The sequence below is a fragment of the Grampus griseus genome (assembly GCF_964374135.1).
Source record: "Grampus griseus genome assembly, chromosome: 5".
NCBI lineage: Eukaryota > Metazoa > Chordata > Mammalia > Artiodactyla > Delphinidae > Grampus > Grampus griseus.
The window spans coordinates 75,028,345-75,055,943 of NC_138998.1; the positions used below are offsets into that span (position 1 = coordinate 75,028,345).

General features: G+C 39.6%; 1 protein-coding gene across 2 annotated transcripts in view; it reads left to right on the forward strand.

The window, feature by feature from the left end:
* The window catches only part of HACD2 (3-hydroxyacyl-CoA dehydratase 2), a 92,237-nt gene that overhangs the window by 18,904 nt on the left and 45,734 nt on the right, over positions 1-27,599 (forward strand). For both annotated transcript variants that reach the window (XR_014296747.1, XM_082654367.1), the window contains exon 3: positions 2,125-2,143. Coding sequence is in view for 1 of the 2 variants with exons in the window: in XM_082654367.1 (XP_082510493.1) it covers positions 2,125-2,143 (19 nt within the window). In the remaining variant the exon portion in view is untranslated. The remainder of the gene's footprint in view (positions 1-2,124; positions 2,144-27,599) is intronic.

Sequence of the window (27,599 nt, forward strand, 5' to 3'; positions counted from 1 at the left end):
ACAGGCTCAGTAGTTATGGCACATGGGCTTCGTTGCTCTGCAGCATGTGGGATCTTTCTGGATCAGGGATCGAACCTGTGTCCCCTGCATTAGCAGGCGGATTCTTTTTTTTTTTAATTAACTTTTTTTTAATTTTTAATTTATTTTTGGCTGCATTGGGTCCTCATTGCTGCGTGTGGGCTTTTCTCTTCATTGCGGTGTGCGGTCTTCTCACTGTGGTGGCTTCTCTTGTTGTGGAGCACAGGCTCTAGGTGCACAGGCTTCAGTAGTTGTGGCACATGGGCTCAGTAGTTGTGGCACACGGGCTCTAGAGTGTAGGCTCAGTAGTTGTGGCGCACGGGCTTAGTTGCTCCGTGACATGTGGGATCTTCCCAGACCAGGGCTGGCACTCATGTCCCCTGCGTTGGCAGGCAGATTCCTTTTTTTTTTTTTTTTTGCGGTACATGGGCCTCTCACTGCACAGGCTCCAGACACGCAGGCTCAGCGGCCATGGCTCACGGGCCTAGCCACTCCGCGGCACGTGGGATCTTCCCGGATCGGGTCACGAACCCGTGTCCCCTGCATCAGCAGGTGGACTCTCAACCACTGTGCCACCAGGGAAGCCCGGCAGGCAGATTGTTAACCACTGAGCCACCAGGGAAGTCGCTAGGCATTTTTTAGATAGAGCTAAGTCTTGTCAAGTTATAGCTTTTTCAGGTATAACTAATGTACAGTGAAATGATACAAAAAGCAGTATAGTAGGAATAAAATCTAGGTTCTTGATCCGCTACATCACTTACTACCTTGGTGAAGCTGAGCAGTGTTTCTAAGCCTTCGTTTTCTCATCTGCAAGTAGAGATATCTGTCCTGCCCATCTGCCAGGGTTATTGTTAGTTTCAAACAACACAATGACGGCTTGAGAAATGTATTCCAAAATGCACTGCAATGGTTGTTAGGTCTTATCATCCAGAAAAGCTTTGGTCATTAAATCAACCTTGTAGATGGCTTCAAATTACTTCTTTACTACCACCACCCAGGTTAAAGCAGTGCCAGATACAGGATGAATTGGAAGGGGATTTGGAAGAACCTAATTGGCTGGTTAGATGGCCATTGAGATGGAGAGGAGATAGCAGTCTCACCCATGCGCTGGAAATAAAAAACTGGGGAATACATGCCAAAAGCATTGGCAGGACTTGGAAACCTGTTTGACTTGGGAGTGAAGGAAAGGAAAGAGCAGTTGAATCTGAGAGTGGGGGGGTTGGTGATCAAGAGGCGTGGTAGGTATGAAGGAAAGGAGGGGTGAGCTTCCTGCTGAAGCATGCCATCTTTTTTTTTTGTTTTTTTGTTTGTTTGTTTGTTTTTTGTGTGTGGTACGCGGGCCTCTCACTGTTGTGGCCTCTCCCGTTGCGGAGCACAGGCTCTGGACGTGCAGGCTCAGCGGCCATGGCTCACGGGCCCAGCCGCTCCGCGGCATGTGGGATCTTCCCGGACCGGGGCACGAACCCGTGTCCCCTGCATCGGCAGGCGGACTCTCAACCACTGCGCCACCAGGGAAGCCCGCATGCCATCTTTGAGTTGCTGCTGGTACACCTAGATGGAGATGTCCAAAGGAATGTGGGCCTGGAGTTCAAAGAAATCTGGGGTTAGAGATTAGACTGGGAATACCCCTATAATGAGATCACAGAATGAGATAAGATGGGGTCCAAGGGTAGAGCTTTGTAGAATAAATGTCTGCATTGAAGGACCTGCCGGGTAGGAAAAGGCTCTTCTGATCTTGTGTTCCATAGTCTGTGATAGTTCTGTTCTGTACAGATGGGACATGGGAGTTGTTGTACACTGGCTGCTCTTACCATTTGATGTATTATAGAAGAGGTCCTTGACATTTGCTAAACTACTGGGTAAGATTTATTCCTTAGGAAATCTTCCATAGATACACAAACTAAAAATGAATAAACAAAAAACTGAACTAGAATTTACATTTTGTTAAATAGTCTGTAGCCAAGTTTAAAAATTGAATGTTCATTTTTCGAATTCAATATTGCTGGCAGACACTGCTCTATTCTTCTGAAAGGCTAGTTTGTATGAAATAAAACTATAATATTATTGGTCTTTACTAATTCTCTTTTCCCCCCTTTTTCTCTCTAGATTTTACATTGTGCAGTAGGTGAGTATGGAATTGCCCCCCAACTTATGTAGAGTGGATTCTGCTTTCTTTTTTTAAGTCATGAATGATAGGTTGATTAGATTCTTACTGAACATTGAAAAACTAACCTATTTAATCATTATATATAAAATTGCTTAGGCTTTTGGTTTCTAAAATCATGGGTACTATTTAGATGTTATCACTGAACACTTTATTAAATGCCATGGCTGTTTGTCAATTTAAAGAGGCCTCTCCTGCCTTCTCAGTACAAGGGTAAATAGAGAAACACCTGGCATATTTATAAAAATGTGACTTGGAGTGCTGGGCTCTGTTGAAAGCCCTCTCTGATTACTTAAATGTTATACTCTCTTTCCTTATTTTTTAAAATGGAGTACTGCATGTATTGCCTACCTCTCAGATGAATATTTAATGTATGTGAGAGGGATTGGAATGTACAAGTACAAAGGGTTATATCAATGTGAGAGATTTCTGCTAAAAGCAGATACAATGTGATTCCTCTTTGGGGAATGCGGAGGGTCATCAAATTCTGCTCTGGAACTAAGGCATAGCTTCTAGTCTGGGGCGACTAGACTCCTCTAAGCAGAAATCAATTTTGGAAAGTTGATAGACCCTGTGGAGTAAACCCATAGCGGTTGCTGTGCATGTGGACTTGTCTCTCCAAGGGAGGATTTGAAGTTGCTACTCACTGAGAAGCACCAAAAGTCTGAAAACTCCAGAACTATGCATTCAAACCATTATGGCCCTGATCAACATAATGGATAAATTAAGTGGGTACTTACTATATTCGGGGCACTGGGGAATTCAGAGATGAGGGGACTTACGGTTCAGGTGGACACACAGCAAACTCTCTACCATGGGCCTTAAAGGGATCACTGTGATACCTGGGCTCTATTACTTTTAAGGAAGACAAACATCTTCCTTATAAAGAATTGCACCTCGGCTATTTTCTCACTAGGAGGAGGTCTACAATCAGAGATTTCTCAAATGATTTGCAAAATTTTGTATGGATGTGTCTGTGTTTGCTTGGGAAGGTGGGTAGAATTCATAGCTTTCATAGATTCTCAGAGGAACGTGATTCAGAAGGTTAGGAAACTGCTTTAGCACCTTTAAGCAAGAGATTTGCAAGGAGCTTGGAGACTCATTTGTCATGTGGTCTGCTTTCCCAGAGAAGGTCAAGGGACCTGGTCCCATAGCCAGTAAATGGCACAGCCTCACTTGGGACCTGGCCAGTCTGAGCCAGAGCCCACCTGACTGACTTTATTTTACGGTGAACGGGTTTCAGCTAGTGAATAATCTTACATACATTTCCTTTTTAGTCCTTTATCTAGAGTTTTGAGGTGAAAAAGTTGTCCCTTCTTAAGTGCTTAAATTTGTAGATTGGGGGATATGTTCAGCCAGAGAGAGTTCTGGAACCAGTTCAGGCCTTCTCCATATGACTGAACCCTGTGCCCCCAGTCTCCCCCCTCTCTTAACCTTTAGCTGCCTCCGTACAAAGCTCTTATTAGATGCATGTTTTCCAAGCATGTGTATTATTATTTTAATTAATATTGCCTTGTATTTTAATACACAAATTCCTTTTATCTGTCTTAGAATATATTCTCATGCCTCTATAAAATTTCTACCCCTGGAAATAAAGTTTCTGACAAGTATATTTATTCATTCATACCAAGAACATGATTGAATGCCTACCAGGTGGGGCCAGACACTGGTGGGTGGTGGGAGCAGAGAGGTGAACAGGCACAGGCTCAGGCTCAGGAAAGCCACACTCAGATGGGCGCCCCTCTGAGCGCCTCTGGCAGGATGCACTCCGAGGAGTAGCATCTATGTCACACTCCCCTCTGATGGTTTGTGGACAGGTGTCCCTAGGTCTTGGTTTGGTGCCTGACACACAGGACTTTAAAATTCCTTCTTATTTTCTCAAGAACCTTGTTCCATCAGTGATTCTCTCTCTTGCATCATCACCCTTTGTCATCTGCCTTTTCCTTCTCAGCTCACAAAATGCTCAGAATGCTCCATCCTAAAAATAATTTTTAACCTAACCTTTGACCCTGCCTTCCTCCCTCATTACTACATAAGTCCTCTTCATCCCTTTTACCAGATTTCTGGTATACTCTTTCCACTTCCACGCTCCCATTTATACCTTAACCCAGCAGTTGTGCTTCTGTACCCCTTGTCCTACTAAAATTGCCCTCTGGTCTAAAATCAGCACGAGTTTCTGTTAAATTCTGAGGAATTTAATGTTTGGAATGTACTGAACTTCTCAACTACATTGGGTACCACTGATGACCCCCTCTGTGACATCCTGTTCTTTTATTTTACATCATACTGAGCCCTCCTGGCTTTTCTGGTCCTCTGTGGTTCTTTTCTTTCTTTGGGGGCTTTTCTTTCTCCCCTTGCCCCTTAATTGTGGGTGTTCCCAGTATCTGGCCCAGCACACTGCTCTTCTGCCTGAACAGGCCCTCTGGGTGATCTCTTCCCTTCTCATGGCTTGAGGTACTTAAGACCCTCAGTTCTTTAACTCCAAGCCACACCTGCACCCCAGGCTCCAGACTCACCCCATGAGCTCCTGGATGTCCACTCCTAGATGTCCACCTCCTTCTCCTCAGCAGCCTCCTTCTTCTTGTCAGGTGCTCCACCAGCTTCCAACCACGATCCATTCAGTCACCCATTCTAGACCTAGTGCTCATCCATGATGTCTGCTCTCCTTTCCCCATACTCCCATAGCCAGGTGGTCATCAGGTTTTCTCAATTCTGTTTCCTAAATAGTTCTCAGATTGTCCTGTTTTTTCCAGCCCTGTTCAGGGTCTGAGTATGTCTCATCTGGACTCCCGTATCACACTCCCTGAACTTGTAGGTTTATAATATTAATATTAGTAATAATAAGAGCGATCATTATAATAAGAGCATTTACTATGTTTCAGTGCTTTACATTCATAATCTACTTACTTCTCATTTTACGGTTGACAGAACTGAGGCTTAGAAGGTTTTATATCTTGCCAAAGTTCACTTAGCTAATAAGCCCTAGAGCTAGAAGTTGAACCTGTGGCTGTGTGCCTCCAAATCCATGCTTACAGTCCTCGAGGGATTGAGTTAAAGGATGATTCTGAGCATGTCACTTCCATGCTTAAAACCCTTCGCTGGTTTAAACATCTTCATGATTTGGACCCTGCCCACCTCCCTAGCCTTACCTGTGTCCATTCCCTGCCTCCCACTCTGTGCTTCAGCAACCCTGACCTTCTTGTGTCCCCCCGGCCCCCCATACTACTGCACTACTTCCTGCCTCTGGTCTGTGCCCAGGCTTTGTGCTCTGCCGGAGTGGTAGCCCATCCCCTGCAGCTGGCAGCTTCCCCCAGTAAACTCTCCTACCACCCTCTGGCTAGATTACATACCATTCCTCACTTTTCTGTAATACCCTGCAACTCACTCTGTTATCACACTTTCCACAATGTATTATGGTCTGTCACTATACCTATATCTCCCACCAAGATCACTGAATTTTTCCAAGAATGAGAACTGTCTCCTATTGATTTCTGTATCCCAGCACCTAACAGTTCATGGCTCCTAGTGGGAGCTCAGTGAACTTTTGATCATAATCTTACTAAATTCTGGTGAAATTTTCTGAAACTTGTTTCAAAATGTTTTCAGTTTCTTAAAAAAATCAGTAAGAATACTAATAAATAGGCTGTTTCTAACATTAGCCTAAAGGCAACCCTTTATTTTTTTACTCATACGACTTAAGTTTACTTTTGGAATGATGGTTTATTTTCCTGTTGCTTTCTGAAACTTTTCACTGTGATAGCTTGTTCTTTTAGAAACTTGTTTTAATGCCTTGAGATGTCTTTAGTTTACATATTGTTGATGAGAAGTCTAGACCTCAGTCAGACCTGGGTTGGTTACTAGCTGTTACTTTCAGGATGTAACTCAACTTTTGTGTGCCTTCATTTCTTCCTCAATAAAAGGAGGATAATAATACCTACCTCTAGGGTTGTTGTGAAAACACGAGAGGACACACATGAGAAACACTTAGCTTAATGTCTAAGATATAGCAATGTTGAAAATTGCCCAATAAAATGATAGTTCTTATTATTAACAATAATAATGTCATAGAATGTTGAAAGTTTTATTCTGTCCCTAATGTAATGTTCCATATTTAGATTTATATAAGTGTAACTCTTCCATATTCTTATTTTTCGTAAATTGTAATTTCTGTGTAAGTGAGTGCTTCAGGGCCACCTGTTCTTAGTATGGGTTGGAGTTGCTTCTTGTCCATGGTTGTGACAATGCAACTTGGCAAAAATAGCCTCCAGAAATAGTAAACTAAAATTCCACGTGAGGGATTCATTTCTGTAAGAAAGTCAGGCCTCTGTCCTTCCAAATGGGTTTCCATGCCCCAACTTCTTTCAAGTGGGTTGTTTGCTCTCCACTGATAATGCAGGAACAAGATTTCTTTTGCAGGGAGGGAAAGGGGACAAGTGATAGCCCTTTTGAGCACATGTTGGGGACATATTTTTTTTAATTAAGGTGTAATTGACATATAGCATTGTTTTAGTTTCAGGTGTACAACATAAGGCTTTGGTATATGTATATATTGTTAAATGATCACCAAAATAAGTTTAATGTCCATCACCTCATATAGTTATAATTTTTTTCTTGTGATAAGGACATTTAAGGTCTACTCTCTTAGCAACTTTAAATATGCAATCCAATATTATTAACTGTAGTCGCCATGCTCTGCATTACATCCCCAGGACTTGTTTATGTTATAACTAGAAGTTTGTACCTTTGACAACCCTCACCCATTCCCCGCACCTCCACCCCTTGCTTTTGGCAACCACCAGTCTGTTCTCTGTATCTATGAGTTTTGTTTTTTGTTTTTGTTTCCTAGATTTCACATACAAGTGAGATCAAACAGTATTTGTCTTTTTCTGGGATAAGATTTCTTAAACACTGTGGTCGCAGCCCTCAGACCAAAATTCATAATGCTTTTATTTACACAGTGTTTTTCTTTTTGGAAATGAGAATTTAAAAACCCAGTTGAGACATGTCTTTTACAAGACTGCAAAGAAGAGTTGTGGTTTTCTTTAACCACATGGTACAGTTTGTACTGAAAGAAGTATTACCTGTTTTTCTGTGTTGTGCTCAAGATTAGATTGTGGAAGAGGCATATTGGATATGGGTGGTTCTCAGCTAACTCCAGAGTATGGTTACCCCACTTTGTTGGGGTAGAAATTAGAGGTAGAGAGACTAGAACTGATGATACTCTTTTTTTTTTTTTTTTTTTTTTTTGTGGTACGCGAGCTTCTCACTGTTGTGGCCTCTCCCGTTGCAGAGCACAGGCTCCGGATGCGCAGGCTCAGCGGCCATGGCTCACGGGCCCAGCCGCTCCGCGGCATGTAGGATCTTCCTGGACCAGGGCTCAAACCCGTGTCCCCTGCATCGGCAGGTGGACTCTCAACCACTGCGCCACCAGGGAAGCCCCTGATGATACTCTTAATAAGATGTAACATTGTGTGTTTGGTGAACCTTTGTGTTGGAAATTACACTGTCAATATAAATAACTTTGGAAGTTCTCTTGATTGAAAACTGTAGAACAGGATCTCAGTCATAGCCCAGAGGGTATTATGTCTGAAGTTGAGTATTAGCACTCTGATATCATCAACAGACAAGGACAGAAGCCCTTTCACATAGGTATCCTAGATTTGTGGTTTCAAATATTTGCTGTACATTCCAGCTTGCACTCCTCTCGTAAACTGATGATACCTTTTACTTAATTATTTCTTAACAATTAATTTTAAGAAATTTGTAATCACCCTAATATTAATAGGTAGCATATTGCTTCGGACTGATTTTATTAAGTAACAAATGGTGCCAGGGAGGAAAGGGGCAGCTGCCGGAGAGACAAGCACCAGAAGACCCAGTCTCCTACCAGAAATCTTATCCCTCCCACCAGTGAGAATGAACTAAATCCTCTCCAAACTGCAACGCCTCCTCCCATCCGCCCCCCCTCCCCGGCCCCCCAGAGGTTCAAGCTTTTATTACTCATTTACAGTGCAATATTGTGAAGGACATGCCCTCACATATTACTAAAGCCAGACCCAGAACCTTCCGTGTTGCAGCAGAAGAGAACTCTGGAAGGAAAGCATTGTGGAGGAAAGGAGTTATTCCCCCAGATTTGCTCACCTGGAATTCTGCTTTCACCCCTGCGCCCAGCCCTCATGGGTATGGCTGGGCACAGAAACAAAACTGCCTTCTTTGGTGCCTCTTAGCTTAGTTGACATTTTTTAAATGAACTTTACCAAAAGTGAGAAAGAACAAAAAGGGAATGAGTATCAAAAGTACAAACAGTATAAAAGTAGCCATATTCCCAAAGTATAAATTTCTGATCCTGAGATCTATGTCCCCTTTTGTTAGTGGGAACTGACACAGGGTCACATGGACCTTGCTGGCTCTCTTCCACCCTGTTCTTAGTGTGCTCAACCCTGGGACCCATTTCCCCAAGCCAGTTTTCCTGGCTTACAGAATACAAAATGGTGCAGATTTAGATTCAGAAGTTGCTTTCTGCCTGGGGGCATGTTTAGTGGTAGTACTGACAGGAGAAGGAGATGCCCTTTGAGGTGGGGAAATGGACTTAACCTTTCCCAGCAGGCCGGCCTGTGTCTGCTGCCTAGAGGGCTGTCTGGGTGCAGTGGGCTGTCTGGGTGCAGTGGGGAGGTTAGAGGCCTGGTCAACTCCTTGCTATTCTGTCTTTGTCATTTATTGAGTACAGTCATTTCCCAGCATCCCGACACCAGAACTCTACCAAGACCATGTTCATAATCTTTCCCAAATCAGCCAAGCCCTTCAGACCAGTCTAGCTTAGTCTCCCTCTACTTTGGCGCTTTGATTATTCTGTTGCCTCCTGATCACATTTTGCCTCCTCCCCTCTAGACAGAGAGAGAAGAGGAAAGAAAGATAGTTTTAGCACCTGCGTCTTCTGCTCCTCATACCCAAAGATTCAGCCACTTTCTCTGAATAAACTTTGCATTTTCACACTCCATGGTTTTGTACATAAAATGTCCCTTTGCCTGGAACATCCAGCTCCGTAAGTTGTTCCTGGCTGTGACTGAATGTACTGAGATGAAGGGAAGGGACAAATAGGGCATATGCTCATCAGGAGCCCAACGTGCCTGAGCAGGGAAGGTGAGGGGCTTACCCAGAGCTCACGCACACTGCCTGGCACCTGGCAAGCACTCAGTAAGCTGTAGCAGCTCTTCCATTGATTATTAGTGGGCAAAACATAATCCCTGAGGGTTTCTGTGCCCAGCTGGAAAAGGGAAAGCCATGAATAGAGCCTAGATCAGGGAATTTTACCCTTTGCCATTCTTGCAGGAACAGCTAGGGGTTTGGTTTGAATGGAAGCCTGTTACTGAGATATTTTAAAATATCTTCTCGGTAAGGTAATATTATCTTGTTTTCCAGTCCATCAGGAACCAAGCTAAGGCAGACCAACCCCATTGGAAACACTACTAGCTGTGTAGCAAGTCAGGCATCCTCCCTCTGGGCATTAGTTTTCACATCTGAAGAAGTAGGAGTTTGACTAGATAATAGATAATCTCTAACATTCCTTTCAGCTGGATGATCTGAAATTCCATGAAACTAACTATGAAGTAGCTTCAGAGATGGTCAGTTATCTGGGCAATAATAGAAAAGGAGGATGCGCTAGATGTTTAAATATACCTATGTATGAGTATTAGGAAACTTGTTTCAAGTATAGTATTGATAGATTTAGTACATTTTCCCTCTCAGTGCATTTTTTATTGAAGTATAGTTGATGTACAAAATTGTATGTTACAGGTGTACAATATAGTGATTCACAATTTAAAGGTTATCTCCATTTATAGTTATTATAAAATATTGGCTATATTCCCTGTGCTATACAATATATCCATATAGCTTATTTATTTTATACATGGTATCAATAGTTTGTACCTCTTAATCCCCAACCCTGATCCTGCTCCTCCCTGTTTCTCTCTCCCCACTGGTAACCGATAGTTTGTTCTCTATATCTGTGAGTCTGTTTCTTTTTTGTTAAATTCATTAGTTTATTGCATTTTTTGGATTCCACATATAAGTGATATCATACAGTATTTGTCTTTCTCTGTCTGACTTATTTCACTTAACATAGTGCCCTTCAGGTCCATACATGATGCTGCAAATGGCAAGATTTCATTCTTTTTTATGGCTGAGTAGTATTCCATTGTATATGTATACCATATCTTTACCCATTCATCTGTCAAGGGACACTTAGGTTGCTTCAATATCTTGGCAGTTATAAATAATGGTGCTATGAACATTGGGGTGCACGTATCTTTTCAAATTAGTGTTTTGGAGGGTTTTTGGATATATACCCAGAAGTGGAATTGCTGGATCATATGGTAGGTCTGTTAGTTTTTTGCGAAACCTCTTCCGTTTTTCACAGTGGCTGCACCAATTTACATTCCCACCAACAATGTGCAAGGCTGCCCTTTTCTCCGCATCCTTGCCAACATTTGTTATTTGTGTTCTTTTTGATGATAGCCATCTGACAGATTTGAGGTGATATCTCATTGTGGTTTTGATTTGCATTTTCCTGATGATTAGCAGTGTTGAGCATCTTTTCATGTGTCTGTTGGCCATTTGCATGTCCTCTATGGAAAAATGTCTCTTGAGTTCTTCTACCCATTTTTTAATCAGCTGGTTTGGTTTTTTTGATGTTGAGTTGTATGAGCTGTGTATATATTTTGATTAACCCCTATCAGTCATATCATTTGCAAATATTTTCTCCCATTCAGTAGGTTCTCTTTTCGTTTTGTCAGTGGTTTCCTTTGCTGTGCAAAAGGTTTTAAGTTTAATTAGGTCCCATTTGTTTATTTTGCTTTCTCAATGCATCTTGAAAGCCCCAGCAGAAAACTGAATTGGGGTGGGAGATGGACACACACACTTTCTATGGCATACATTTACCCATGACCATCACTAGATGGCACCCTTGTATTAGTAAGGAGACACTCTGAAGGTAAGGACTTCTGGAGGACGTCCAATAAAAACAGTGATGAATCAATAGCTGAAACTGAAAAGAGAGAGAGAAAAGAGAAGTGGATGTTTTTCCATCGCTCTCTCATGCCTTGATCATTAATATTTTAGGTAACAAAAAGCTGAAACTTCCTGCATTGCCCTGGAGATTATCTCATAAATATTTCTTAATTATAGGCACAGGGTATCTCTAAAATTAAAAATTACCTTAATTTGCTTAATTGTAAAGCTAGAGACAAAGAAAGTATTTCAGAAGATCTCTGGTCAGATGGTTTGTGACAGTCTGAAGTCAGTAAACCTTCCACTTATGTTCTTAGCTTCAAAAGCAAGATTAGTCCAGCAAAGCTGGAAACACCATCTAGTGACCGAGTTAATTGCATTGAGCCAAAAAGTGAAAGTTTAGCAAAAGAATTCTTTGATGTATGATTCCACAGCAGGAGTTGAATGCTAAATAGTGTATTAATGAAGGAAGCAAGAACACTTTGGAATATCTGGAATATCTGTATGACGTAGTATGTCTTTTATAGTTTTGTACAGCTTTCCTAGGAAAGGAATTTTTTCTTCTTCATTCATAGTGAACATCTTTCCACTAGTATTTTAATAACAGTTCCTGCCTCACAGCGTTCTTTCAATTAGCAATCTGCTTTTGAGATTCATCCATATCTTCACATGGTTTGAAAGTTCATTCCTTTTTATTTCTGAATAATATTCCACTGTATGGATGTACAGTTTGTTTATCCATTCACCTATCGAAGGATATCTAGTTTGCTTCCAGTTTGGGATGGTTATGGATAAAGGTGCTGTAAATATTTGTGTGCTGGTTTTGTGTGGGAAAAAAAATTTTTTTTGCATTTTCAGATCAGTTGATTATGTACCTAGTAGCACAATTATTGGATCATATAGCAAGACTGTTTACTTTTGTAAGAAACTGCCAGGCTGTTCCAAGTAGCTGTACCATTTTGCATTCCTGTCAGCAATGAATGAGAGTTCCTGTTGCTCTGCATCCTCACCAGCAGTTGCTACCTTGGGTTTTAGCCATCATAGTATATATGCAGTGGTTTCCTTTATTTTTTTCTTTTAATATTCATTTATTTGGTTGTGCTGGGTCTTAGTTATGGCAGGCAGGCTCCTGAGTTGCAGCTCGCCTGCTCCTTAGTTGCGTCGCGTGGGTTCCTTTAGTTGCGGCATGCGGGCTCCTTAGTTGTGGCATGTGAACTGTTAGTTGCGGCATGCATGTGGGATGTAGTTCCCTGGCCAGGGATCTAACCTAGGCCCCCTGCATTGGGAGCTTGAAGTCTTAACCACTGCACTACCAGAGAAGTCCGAGTTTCCTTTATTTTAATTTTCATTTCTCAAATGACAAATGATGTGCACATTTTTTTATATTTTTATTTGCCATTTGTATACCTTCTTTGATGAGATTTCTGTTCACATCTTTTGCCCACTTTTTAATTGAGTTGTTTGTTTTCCTGTTGAGATTTTAAAATTCTTACTATATTTTGGATGTAAATCCTTTATCAGATGTATGTTTAGCAAATATCTTCTCCCAGTCTGTGACTTGTCTTTTCATTCTTTTAATAGTCTCTTTCACAAAGCAGAAGTTTTTAATTTTAATGAAGTCCAACTTAACCAAAGTTTAACTTAAAACCAACCAACTTTACACTTAACCAGCTTAAAACCAAAAAATTGCTTTTATGAAGGAATTTTTTTCTTTCATGGATTATGCTTTTGGTGTTGTATCTAAAAACTCATTACCAAACCCAAGGTCACATAGATTTTCTCCTGTTTTCTTCCAGAAGTTTTATAGCTTTACACTTTACAAATAGGTCTGTGATCTGTTTCAAGTTAATTTTTGTGAAAAATGTCTAGTCTGTTTCTAGATTCACTTTTTCACATATGGACATCAGTTGTCCCAGCACCATTTATTAGAAAGACTATCCTTTCTCCGTTGAATTGTCTTTGTGCCTTTGTTGAAGATCAGATATTTGCATGGGTTTATTTCTGGGCTCTCTATTCTGTTCTGTTGATCTAAATGTCAGTTATTTTTCCAATACCATACTGTCTTGGTTGTAATAGATACAAGGCCTCCAACTTTCTTCTTTTTCTTCAGTATTATATGGGTCTTTTGACTTTCCCTATAAACTTTAGGATCAGTTTGTTTATATCTACAAAGTAGCTTCCTAGGATTTTTGACTGATATTGTGTTGAATCTATAAATCATGTTGGGAAGAATTGACCTCTTAACAATATTGAGTCTTTTAGTCCACAGACATGGACTAGCTCTCCACATATTTAGATCTTACTTGATTTCTTTCATCATTGTTTTGATGTTTTCCACGTAAAAATCCTGTACCTATTTTGTTAGATTTGTACCTAAGTATTTCCTTTTTTTGATGTTATTACAAATTTTTTTTTTTTTTCAAATTCTGGTTGTTCATTGCTGGCATATAAGACAGCAATTGGCTTTTTATGTAGTGGCCTTGTATCCTGCAACCTTGCTCTACTTGCTTATTAGTTCCAGGAGGTTTTTTGGTAGATTCTTTGGGTAGATCTGTATAGATAATCATGCCATCTATGAATAAAGATAGTTCTGTTTCTTCCTTTCCAATTTGTATACTTTATTTCTTTTTCTTGTCTTACTGCATTAGCCAGAACTTCCAGTTTGACATTCATTATGTTCTTTACTCGGCCTTGCTTGTGTGTTTCTCCTGGGAGGTCTGATACCAACCTAATATCTTGCCCTTTTAAGATATTTTGTCTTTTGGGGACTTTCCTGGTGGCGCAGTGGTTAAGAATCTGCCTGCCAATGCAGGGGACATGGGTTCGATCCCTGGTCTGGGAAGATCCCACATGCCGCAGGGCAGCTAAGCCCGTGCACCACAACTGCTGAGCCTGTGCTCTAGAGCCTGCGTGCTGCAACTACTGAGCCCGCGTGCTGCAACTACTGTAGCCCGTGTGCCTAGAGCCCGTGCGCTGCAACAAGAGAAGCCACCACAATGAGAAACCTATGCACCGCAACCAAGAGTAGCCCCCGCTCGCCACAAATAGAGAAAGCCCATGCGCAGCAATGAAGATGCAACGCAGCCAAAAGGAAAAAAAAGATATTTTTTCTTTTTACCTGAAAATCATAAAAATTTTTCTGTTTTTCCACCTTTATTGAGATATAAAAATTATATATATTTACAATACACAGGGTGATGCTTCAGTATAAATATACATTGTTAAATGATTGCCACACTCAAGCTAATTAACATATCTATTACCTCACAGTTATCTTTTTTTTTTGTAGTGAGGACATTTAAGATTATTCTCTTAGCAAATTTCATGTATACAATATAATATTATTAATTACAGTCACCATACTGTACATTAGTTCTCCAGAACTTATTCATCCTGCACAACTGAATCTTTGTATTCTTTGACCAACATCTCCCCTTTTTCCCCATCCCACAGCTCTAAGCAGCCACTATTCTGTTCTTTGCTTCTATGAGTGTGAGTTCTTTTAGATTCCACCTATGAGTGAGATCATGGAGTATTTCTCTTTCTTGCCTAGCTTATTTCACTTAGCATAATGTCCTTCAGGTATACCCACATTGTTGCAATGACAGCCTTCTTTTTTAAGGCTGGATAATATATGTGTGTGTATCATGTTCTCTTTATCCATTTATCCATCAGTAAACACTTAGGTTGATTAAGTATCTTAGCTGTTGTGAATGATACTGCAATGAACAAGGGAGTAAAGACACCTCTTCAAGATACTGACTTCATTTCCTTTGGATGTATACCCAGAAGTGGCATTACTAGAACATATGGTAATTCTATTTTAAATTTTTTGAGGAACCTCCATACTATCTTCTCTAATGGCTATACCAATTTATATTCCTACCAACAGTGTATGAGTTCCCTTTTCTCCACATCTTTGCCAACGCTTGGTATCTTTTGGCTTTTTGTAATAGTTATTCTGATGGGTGTGAGGTGGTATCTCATTGTGGTTTTTGATTCGCATTTCCCTGATGATTAGTGATGAGCTTTCTTCATATACCTATTGGTCATTTTGTATGTTTTCCTTTGAGAAGTGCCCTTTCAGGTCCTTTGTCCATTTTCTGTTTTGGTATTTGTTTTCTTGCTATTGAGTTGAGTTCCTCATATATCAATATTTTGGATATTAACTCCTTATCAAATATATTATTTGCAGATATCTAGGTAGGTTGTCTTTTCATTCTGTTGATTGTTTCTTTTGCTGAACAGAAACTTTTTAGTTTGATGCAATCCCATTTGTCAGTTTTTTATTTTGTTGCCTGTTCATTGAGGGTTATATCCAAAAAAATTTGCCCAGACCAATGTCAAGAAGCTTTTTCCCTATGTTTTCTTCTAGTAGCTTTGCAGTTTCAGATTTTGTATTTTAAGTCTTTAATCCACCTTGAGTTGATTTTTTTTACATGGCATGAAATAAGGGTCCAGTTTCATTCTTCAACATGTGAATATACAGTTTTCCCAGCACCATCATTGCAGAGACTATCCTTTCCCCATTATGTGTTGTTGGCAACTTTTTCAAAGATCTTTTGACCATAAATGTGTGGATTTATTTCTGGGTTCTCTATTCTGTTCCACCGGTTTATATGTTTGTTTTTATGCCAGTACCATGTTGTTTTGATTACTGAAGCTTTATGGTATATTTTGAAATCAGGTAGTATACTGCCTCTAGCATTGTATTTTGTTTGTTTGGGGGGTTTTTTTGGCTCAAGATTACTTTGGCTTTTCAGGGTCCTTTGTGTTTGTGAATTTTAGGATTTTTTTTTTCTATTTCTGTAAAAAACACCATTGGAATACTGAAAGGAGCTGCATTGAATCTATAGTTCACTTTGGGTAGTATGGACATTTTAACAATATTAATTCTTCCAATCCATGAACACAGGATATCTTTCCATTTATTTGTGTCTTCAATTTCTTTTATCAGTGTTTTATAATTTTTAGTGTACAGATCTTTTATCCCCTTGGTTAAATTTATTCTGAAATATTTATATATTTTTTGATGATATTGTAAATGGAATTGACTTTAATTTCTTTTTTGGATAGTTCATTGTTAATGTGTAGAAACACAACTGATTTTTCTCTGTTGATTTCCTGTCCTGCAACTTTACTGAATAGTTGTTTTTTTTGGGAGGGGGGGTGAAGTTTAGAGTTTTCTATATATAAGATCATGTCATTGGCAAACAAAAACAATTTTCCTTCTTCCTTTCTGATTTGGATGCCTTTTATTTCTTTTTCTTTCATAATTGATCTGGCTAGGATTTCCAGTACTATGTTAAATAGAAGTGGTGAAAGTTGGCATTTTTGTCTTGTTCCTTAGAGGAAAAGCCTTCAGCTTTTTACCATGGACTATGATGTTAATTTGTCATATATGACCTTTATTATGTTAAGATACATTCCTTCTATACCTAATTTGTTGAGAGTTTTTGAGAAGGTTTAGAATTTTGTCAAATGCTGTTTTGCATCTATTGAGATGACCATATGACTTTTATCTTTCATTTTGTTAATGTGGTGTATCACATTTATTGATTTGCATATGTTGAACCATTCTTGCATTCCAGGGATGAATCCCACTTGATCATGATGTATGATCCTTTTAATGTGCTGCTGAATTTGGTTTGCTAGTATTTATTGATGATTTTTTCATCTGTGTTCATCAGAGGTATTGGCCTGTTATTTTATTTTCTGAGTTTAGAAGTATTCTCTTCTGTTTTTTGGAGGAATCTGAGAAAGATTCATATTAATTCTTCCTTAAATGTTTGGTAGAATTCACTGGTAAAGCCATCAGGTCTTGGGCTTTTCTCATTGGGAAGTTTCTGATTATTGATTCACTCTCTTTACTCATTATTGGTCTGCTCAGATTTTCTCTTTCTTCTTGATTAAGTCTTGATAGGTTGTATTTCTAGGAATTTATCCATTTCTTCTAGGATATCTAGTTGGCATATAAATGTTTTTAGTAGTCTCTTATGATCCTTTGTTTTTCTGTGATATCATTATAATGCCTCTTTTTTCATTTATAATTTTATTTATTTAAGTCTTCTTTCTTTTTTTCTTAGTCTAGCTAAATATTTGTCAATTTTATCTTTTAAAAAAAACCCAGCTCTTAGTTTCATTCATCTTTTCTATTGTTTTTCTAGTCTCTGTTTATTTCTGCTTTGATCTTTATTATTTCCTTCCTTCTGCTAACTTTGGGCTTAGTTTGTTCTTCTTTTCCCAGTTCCTTGAGGTATAAAATTAGGTTGTTTTAGATCTTTTTTTTTTTGATTTACTTATTTACTTATTATTTATTTTTGGCTGCATTGGGTCTTTGTTGCTGCACACAGGCTTTCTCTAGTTGCGGCGAGCGGGGGCTACTCTTTGTTGCAGTGAGAAGACTTCTTATTGCGGTGGCTTCTCGTTGTGGAGCATGAGCTTCAGTAGTTGTGGCACACAGGCTCAGTAGTTGTGGCTTGCAGGCTGTAGAGTGCAGGCTCAGTAGTTGTGGCACACAGGCTTAGTTGCTCCGCGGCATGTGGGATCTTCCCAGACCAGGGTTCGAACCTGTGCCCCTGCATTGGCAGGCAGATTCTTAACCACTGCACCACCAGGGAAGCTGAGATCTTTCTTAATGTAAGCATTGTTGCTGAAACTTCCCTCTTAGAACTACTTTTGCTGCATCCCATAAGTTTTGGTATGTTGTGTTTTCATTTTCATTTGTCTCAAGATATTTTTTTATTTCCCTTTTGAATCTAATTTTCCAATTTTATTCCTGTTACTGGTTTTTAGCTTGATACTGTTGTGGTTAGAAAAGATACTTGATATGATTTTAGTCTTCTTAAATTTGTTAAGACTTGTCTTGTGGCCTAACATGTGATCTATCCTAGAGAATGTTCCACGTGCATTTGAAAAAGAATGTGTATTCTGCTGCTGTTGGATGGAAAGTTCTCTGTGTGTCTGTTAGGTCCTTTGGATCTGTAGTGTTGTTCAAGTCTGCTGTTTCCATATTGATGATCTGTCTTGGATGATCTGTCCATTGTTGGAAGTGGGGTATTGAAGTGCCCTGCTAATTTTGTACCGCTGGCTATTTCTTTCCTCAATTTTGTTATCAGCTTTATATGTTTAGGTGCTCCAATGTTGGGTGTGTATATAATCAAAATTAATATATCCTTTTTGATTTGACTCCTTTACCATTATGTAATGATCTTCTTTGTCTCTTGTGACAGCTTTTTACTTAAGGTCTATTTTGTGTGATGTACTTTAGCCACCCCTGATCTCTTTTGGTTACCATTTGCTTGGACTATCTTTTTCCATCACTGCACTTTCAGCCTATGTGTCCTTGAAGCTAAAGTGTTTCTCTCGTAGGCAGCATATTGTTGGATCTTGTTTTTTAAGCTGTTCAGTAACTCTCTGTCTTTTTTTTTTTTTTTTTTTTTGCGGTATGCGGGCCTCTCACTGTTGTGGCCTCTCCCGTTGCAGAGCACAGGCTCTGGATGCGCAGGCCCAGCGGCCATGGCTCACGGGCCTAGCTGCTCCGCGGCATGTGGGATCTTCCTGGACCAGGGCACGAACCCATGTCTCCTGCATCAGCAGGCGGACTCTCAACCACTGCGCCACCAGGGAAGCCCACTCTCTGTCTTTTGATTGGAGAATTTAATCCATTTACATTTAAAGTAATTATTGGTGCTATTTCTATTGCCGTTTTGTTTATTGCCTTCTGACCATTTTGTAGTTCTGTTGTTCCTTTCTTCCTCTCTCCCTGTCTTCGTGATTTGATTTTTTTTTATAGTGGTATCTTTGATTTCTTTATCTTTTGTGTATTTACTATAGTTTTTATCTTTGTTGTTACCATAAGACTTACATCAAACATCTTATAGTAAAATAGTCTCTTTTAAGCTGATAACCACTTAACATTGACCACATACAAAAACTACACTCTAACTTTTACTTCACCCATGTTTTTTTGTTATTGGTATCACAATTTACATCTTTTATGTGTTGGGTATCCTTTAACACATTATTGTAGCCATAGTTATTTTTTTTTTTTTTTTTTTTTTTTTTTTTTTTTTTTTTAGAGAATATTCTTCACCTGATGAAGGGTATTTACAAATACCTACAGCAAGTTTTTTTAAATTTTATTTATTTATGGCTGTGTTGGGTCTTCGTTTCTGTGCGAGGGCTTTCTCTAGTTGTGGCAAGTGGGGACCACTCTTCATCGCTGTGCGCGGGCCTCTCACTATCGCGGCCTTTCTTGTTGCGGAGCACAGGCTCCAGACGCGCAGGCTCAGTAGTTGTGGCTCACGGGCCTAGTTGCTCCGCGGCATGCGGGATCCTCCCAGACCAGGGCTTGAACCCGTGTCCCCTGCATTGGCAGGCAGACTCCCAACCACTGCGCCACCAGGGAAGCCCCATAGTTATTTTTAATACTTTTGTCTTTTAAGTTACATATCAGAGTTAAAAGTGATTTACATACCACCATTCCAGTATTAGAATATTCTGAATTTGACAATATTCTTACCTTTACAGTAAGATTTTTACTTTCATGTGTTTTCGTGTTGTTAGTGTTCTTTCATTTCAACTTGAAGAACTCTTTTTAGCATTTCTTCTAAGGCATGTCTAGTATATTGAACTCCCACAGCTTTCGTTTGTCTGGGAAAGTCTTTATTTCTCCTTCATTTCTGAAGGGTAAACTCTTTCTAGATATAGTATTCTTGGTTGGCAGGGGTTGTTTTTCTTTCAGCACTTTGAATATATCATCGTCTCTTGGCCTAACAGAAATCTGCTGTTAGTCTTGTAGGGATTCCCTTGACTGTGATGAGTTGCTTTTCTCTTGCTGCTTTCAGAATTCTCTTTGTCTTTGACTTTTGATAATTTGATTATATTGTATCTCAGTGAAGATCTCTGTATATATAATTTCTTTGGGGTTCTTTGGGTTTCATGGATCTGGATGTTGTTTGCTTCTCCAGATTAGGGAAGTTTTCTATCATCATTTCCTTAAATAAATAATGCCATAATTTCTTTCTCTTCCTGCCCATTTCTCCTCTGGGACTCCCATAATGTATGTATTGGTTAGTTTATGGTTTCCCATTGGCTTTCATCACACTTCTTCATTCTTTTCTCTTTTCGTTCCACTGACAAATTTCAAATGACCTGTCTTCAAGCTCAGTGATTCTTTCTTCTGCTTGATCAAGTCTGATCTTGAAGTTCTCTGTGGAATTTTTCAGTTCAGTCATTGTGTTCTTCAGCTTCAGAATTTCTATTTAGTTCTTTTTTATGATGTCTGTTTCTCTGTTGAACTTCTCATTTTGTTCATGTGTTGTTTTTCTTGTTTCATTTTGTTATCTAATTGCATTTCTTGTAGCTCACTGAACTTCTTCTGTGATTATTTTGAATTCTTTGTCAGGCAGTTTGTAGATCTCCATTTCTTTAGTATCAGTTACAAGTACTTTATTGTTCCTTTGATGGTGTCATGTTTCCCTGTTTACTCATGCCCTTAGCCTTGCATTGCCGTCTGTTTTTATAAACTGGCTTCAGCTTGGAAAGCTTTTCACCAGTCGACCTGGCCAGAAATTCTGGGCAGGCTATCTGATGAGGTCTGTGGGTCAGCTTGCTGCTGGAGTCCTCAGGCGAGCTGGCTTTGTGCCTGGGTCAGCAGATTAGTGGGCCTGGCGCCTGAGTCCGCTGGGGTGTGTCTGAATCCTGGGTCCATAGGGGCCAGTCTGCCACTGGAGTGAGCCTGGGTCTGTGATCATAGACCTGGGTCCTAGGTCCATGCAAGCCAGTCTGGAGCTGGTGGCCATGGAGGTTTGCCTGGCACTAGGGCCAGCTTGGAGCCTGGGGCCCCGAGGGCTGGACTGGAGCCAGGGGCTGCAGGGATAGGTTTAGTGCTGGAGTTTGTGGTGAAATTGGGTGTTTACTTCACTCTCCTTCCCCCATCGGAGGGTATTTCCCTCTGTACTATGCTACCCAGGCTTGATGGTGAAGGGTGATGCAGGTCATCCTTCCTATTCTGGTCTTCAGTGAGTCTTTTCTTATTTCTGTGCTTCACCCAGGTGCTGTAATCTCTCACCTGGAATCCTTAGCTATTGTGAAAGTACTTTAATGTGTGGATAGTTTTTCAAATTGATGTTTCTGTGAGGATAGTTTTTCACATTGATGTTTCATGCTGAAAAATCCTATTCTGCCAACCTGCTGATATCACTGAGGATTGTTTTCTTTATATTTAAAGTCTAATAGTTTTACTAGGATATGCCTTAGAGTTGACTGTTGCAGGGCAATTTCCCAGGTACCTAGTAGCCTCTTTTGATATGTAATTCAGGCCTTCTTTTATTTCTGGAAAGTTTTATTGGATTATAGTTTTAAATTTTAGTTCTGTTTCATTACTTTTTTTTTTTCAGGGGCTCCAAATATCTGTATGTTAGATCTTGTTTGCCTCCCTTCTTTTTCGGCCATTTTCTCTCTGATCCCTTTTACTTTAATTTCATTTTTATTCTCTTCGCTGTTTTGCTTCCTTTCTTCAGTGCCCTTTGTTAAATTTTCATTTAACAAAAGAGAATGTATTCATTTAACAAAAGAGAATGTATTCTCTTTTGATCACCTGAAATTTAAGTAGTCCTTAGGTCAGATATCATTTTGTCTTTCTCTTCTATTTCTGTCCTGAGTTCAGCTTTTGTTTCATTTCTGCCTGGTTTGGTCCATTTCTGTTCTTAGTTTTTGAACTTCTGATTAAAAATAATTTTTCATATACTCAAATGCTTATTTAATAATATTCAGTTTGGAGTGTTGTGTTAAAGTTTCCTTTGTGATTTTTTTTTGAGTGCATTTTCATTAGCTAAAATGTTTGATCCTCTTTTTTTGTTTTCTTCTGATAGTAGTTTTGTACGATTGTAAGTTGCTTTTATGTATTCATTGTGTGGCTAGTGTTGGAAGTTTGGTTTGATTTATAAGATTACTAGCTTGAGGACACTTTTATCTCTAAACATATGAAGTGCAGTCTCTTCAAAGGATGCCTTTTGTTTGAGGAGATCAGTAGGAATAGGATTTGTACGCCTGTCAATTGTTTTGAGCTCTCATTTGTGTTACAGGAGTGCAGATTTCCTCCTGTCTCTTTCCTCCTTCACCATCCATTCACTAAAAGACATCTCTCCGTTCCCTTTTACCCATTTCTGCCCTAGAAGTGATGCCTTTTTGAGATTGCCACTTGGGTCCCACAGACTTAAGTAATTCCCTTCTCTGTCGTTAGTCTAATCAACAAAGTGTTTTTCTCAGTGCTTTTGTACCTAGGGTGGACTGCCTCTTCCTGGGGGAATTTTTACCTCAAATTTCAGCCCTCTGTTCCTCTCTTCTTGCTAACATGCCATTTTTCCAGACTCTCACTTTCCATAAAGATTTGCAGTAGAGGCTCAAGACATGGCTCTGCTGGAATTTGGTGTTTATAGTTCTACTTACATGTGATTTGAGTCTGTAGTTGTCTATATCTTTTAGTTGTGCTGAGGGTTTAGGTTTTGTATAGGTTTATTTGTTATTGATGGTCAATAAAAATTTTTGGAGCTTGTATAGTATTCATTATGTAGACATTGTGATTTTTAATCAATGCTGTATTTGTTGAATAAAGTTTGCAAATAACTGTATCTGTAGCTAAATCTATACACAGTTGTGACTAGTCTCTATAGATAAATTTATAGAAATGTGTCAAAGGTCATATCGTATTTTAAGACTTTTACTAACGCATACTTCCCATTGCCCTTCAGAAAACCTCCAAGCATTTATTGAGTTTGTGCCAGGTGACAAGCACTGTACTGACTAAGCACCGAGAATACAAATATCAGCAGACCCCATCCTGTTCTCAAGCCAAGGACACAAGCATGAAGCAGAGTGTGACAAAAGTTTTGCCCAAAGGATAAGTTCAAAGGGGTATGGGAGCACAGAAGGAGAGATGACAATGCTTTTTGGAACCCTTTTCCACTGGAAGCAAATTCACCTCTGTCTTCACAGAATAATTCCTCAACTTTCTTACCTTAATGGAAACCTCATTCTCCGTAAGGACAGCACTTCCCTTGCTGCTTCTCAGTTCACTCTTCCACCTGCCCATTCCCTCTCCTAGCTCTCTTCCTATGGCTTAGGTCACCTGCACCTGTCCTTAGATTCTTTCACGGGCTCTTCTTTCTCTCTGTGTCCCTCAAATATTGGTGTACTTGGGCTTTGGTCCTTAGCCTTCTTCTTCTTCCCTGTGCAGTTTCCCTCTTTGACCTCACCACACCTTCCCCATAGCTTCATTGGCTCCCACATATTCTCTTCTGGGCCACACCAGCCTTCTGAGTTTCCAACTCAGCTGCCCAGATGAACATTGCCACTTGGCTCCTTTATGCACACCACAAACTCAAGATGTATAAAGTTTAAGTCATCATTTTATCTCAGACCTGCTTTTTCTCTTATTCTCTGGATCTGTTAGTGGCATTCCCAGTTTCTACTAGTTGCCTAATGAGAGACCTAGAGGTAAGCTATGACTCCCCCGCTTCTTTGCCTTTTTCACCATTTATCCCCCCCACACCCTCCTCTCTCTCACACTTGCTCTCTTTTCCTTGAAGGAACATTGTTTCTTTGCCTTTCCATGTTTTTATTCTCTCTGTGCTCTCATGTCTTCCTCTGAAATCTCTCTACTCCTCCTTCTTTTCCTCCTTGCCTTTTCTTCCTCCCCTCTATTTTTCCTGCCTCTTCAGTTTTGCTCATTTTCTCCATTTCTTTTTCCACTTTCGTCCTAATCTGTTCCCCCTGCATTTCCTGTTCTCAGACTCTCCTCAGCCCTCATTGCCCAGGTATGGTCATGCCTCTACTCTTCTTCCTTTAGAGAATTTGAGTTAGGATGAGACAGCTTGAGGCCAGAGTACCATTTCTAAAGCCTGAAGCAGGGAGAATGGTGTGGACAAAGTATCAAATACTTCTAGACTAGAAGCCAGCTCACTGTTTTCTCTCTTTCCCTTGTCTTCTGGGCATACATGGGTTTCCAAATGACAGCTCTGGAGTGCTTTGAAAGCCACAGACAGTTAAAACATTGGTGCAGGAAACACCTTCAGAAAGACTCCAATCTGATAAAAGAGACCTAAATGATTAGGAATGAGGGCTTTAACGGAATATCAATCAGTGAGCGTCAGCTAATCTTGGTGTATGTAATGGTGGCTCTTTTTCATAGCCTTCATAGTTGTAACCTTGAGATGTATGACTAACAATTCCAGGAGGCAGTTGAGTTGAATAAAGAATGTTTTGAACTCCTAAGTTATTCTGTTAATGACAGCTTCTCAGAAAGGAATCAAGTCTATAAATAATGGCAAATTAGCACCTTAAATAGACTGTTAGGAATCAAATAGACAGTTTGTTCTTATGATAGATTTTTGGAGCTGGAATGTATTATTTCTTTATTGACTTATAAGAAAAGAGGAAAAGTAAAGAGTATGTGACGATATAAGGCAGGAATAATCTTTTTACATGTATATATGTTTAATATATGTTGTTTAATTTTTTATTAAGTAAATAGAGTAGCTTTTGAAGGGACATTGGGGATATGTTGTTCTACCCTTCTGCAGTGATTAAAATGGTTACTGCTTCCACGGAATGAGCAGACACTCAAAATCATTTTTTACTTAATTTATACTTACATATAATTATATAATTACATATTACATGTAGTTACATATATGTGGGTATATATTTTATATCTATAACATGTACATTATATGTGCTTATACATATAGTTATATATAATTACAGATAGTTATGTAATTATACAATTTGTGTAATTATGTAATTACACATATTAATTATACAAGTTTTTATATATTTTACACAAAATGTATTAAAATATAATTTTATATTGAAAATATGGTTCTGATGAAAGGTTCTGTGTTTATTGATACATTAAAATTACCCCCAAACTGAGTGACTTAAAATCACAAACATTTCCTCTCTCATAGTCTCTGTGCGTCTGCAATTCAGAAGCAGCTTAGCCGGGAGGTCCTAGCTCAGCCTCTCGTGGTTGTAGTCAGATGCCAGCCAGGACGGCAGTCAGCTGAAGACTGGACTGGAGCAGAAGGATGTGCTTCTGAGATAACTCACTCTCATGGCTATTGGCAGGGGACCTCAGTTCCTCACCACTTGGTCCTCTCCACATAGGGCTGCTGGAAAGTCCCTTATGAAACGGCAGCTAGTGTCCCCCAGAGTGGATGATCTAAGAGAGAGGGCAAAGAGGAAGCCACAGTGCTTTTTATGATCTAGTCCCTAACATCACACACTATTACTCCTACCTTTTTCTTTTTGTTCAAAGCAAGGCACTAAGTCCATCCCACACTCAAGGGGAGGAAAAGTAGGCTACCTCTTAAAGGGAGGAGTATCAAAGAATTTGTGGGCATATTTTAAAACCATCCACGGGCTTGTTTTGCTTGATTTTCTCCTTCCTATAGTTGGAGGTAGTATAGCTTAGTGGTTAAGAGCATGGACTCCGAAGCCAGACTGCCTGGGTTTGGTTCTGCTTCTACCACTTACTCAGTGTGTGATTTAGCGCAAGTTACTTACCTTCTCTGGACCCCAGTTCCCTTCATCTATACAATGAGAAAAATAGGGACTTTTCTGGTGGTCCAGTGGTTAAGACTCCACGCTTTCACTGCTGAGGGCCTGGTTCAATCCCTGATCGGGGAGCTAAGATCCTGCATGCTGTACACGGCGGCCAAAAAAAAAAAAAAAGAAAGAGAAAAATAATAGCACCTATCTCATAGGAGTTGTGAGAAGTAAATTAGTTAATATAAGTAAAGGATGTAGAACCATGGTTGATGCATAGAGTACTCTCAATTAATAGTAGATTTTTGTATTATTGTTGTAGGTTGAGCAACAGCATAGCCTAATTGTTTCTCCCTTTACTTCTATATAGTTTAAAGTAAATCATGGTCTAACAGATAGCACCTAATACAGAGTTTCTGGTCATCTTGGCAGGTACTTCAGGGATACATGGTAGGAGCAAAATAAGCTGGTGACACTCGGTGTAGATTCCACCTGTAGTAGAATAGCCTGTGAGAGATTTAGCTTCATAATGACACACCATGAGGAAATGGTATCCCTCTCCACTCTGAAACTCTAACCTCAAAAGGGGTTTCTCCTAAACTTTACAGGAACCTGCTCTGGGATATGGGATCTGTGTTGATTATTCTTAGGGTTCATTCACACATTCAGCCCATAAATATTTATTAAACTTCTTTGGAGTTCAAAACAAAGTGATTCTTCATAGTACTTTGTTTACTGTGAAGAATCAAGTAAAATACTATTTTCTAGCTCTCTAGAGTTTATCTCCTTTCATATAACATTTTCCTCTTAGATCTGTGGGTGATTTGCTTAGAGTATGGTGCTTATGGGTAGACTTTTTCCTTAAAATAATCTGTGCAGGGGGAATAGGGTAATCACATTTCCAACACTTAAAGAAAAATGATTCATTTAAGGGCAATGAACTATTTATGATAGTTAAACGTTGCAGTAAATACTGCAGTTATATCTGGTAGATCTTGACCTGGCAAGCCACATTCTTGGCTCCAGGAAAATGTTTTTAAAAGATGCTCATGAATACCACATGTCATAATTGCAAAAGAGAGCAGATTTTTTGCTTTTGTTTTTGGACATAAAATATTTGTGATTTTGTTTTGAGATATGAAATCTGGTTTATAGATGATTTAGGAAATTGTTAACCAGAAGAAAATATTACACCAAACTTTCACCATCTTTCTTACAGATGCCATTAGTCTTCATGACTGGAAAGTGTAATTGGAATAGCTTCTTTTTAAAAGTGTTACCTTGTCCTGCACTCTGATATACTTTGACTTCTTAAGTCTACTCAAATTCCCTTCAGATTTTTGGTCCATTTTCTCAACTGCAAAAGAAAGAGTATATAAGTAGGATTGCATTTGGCTATACGTGCCAGAATTCTGACTACTGTGCGTTAGCCAAATAGGAGTTTCTTTTTCACGTATAACAAGAAATCTGTCTTTCTGCTCTACCGTTCACGGAAGTGTGTCACTTTTGTCTTGGTGCGTGTGGTCCTGTAGTTATAATGTGGCTGTGATGAGTTATGTGGTGTCATGTCATATTACAGGCAGAAAGTGGCTGCACAGCAAGGCTTTCCAGAAACTGTTTATTTTTCATTGGTCAGAACTGTGCCACATGGCTTCTTCCAACTGCAGGGGATTCCAAAGAAGCTAGTGTTTTAGCAGGGTACACTGCTATTCCATATAAGAGCAGTACTCTGTTAGTAAGGAAGAGAGGAAAATGCACACTGAATAATCAACCAGTAGTGGTTGCCACAAAGGATTTGAATGGTTGCTCAAGTCTTGAGCCAGTAGAGCAATGCATGAGTCCATCCACTTGGCAA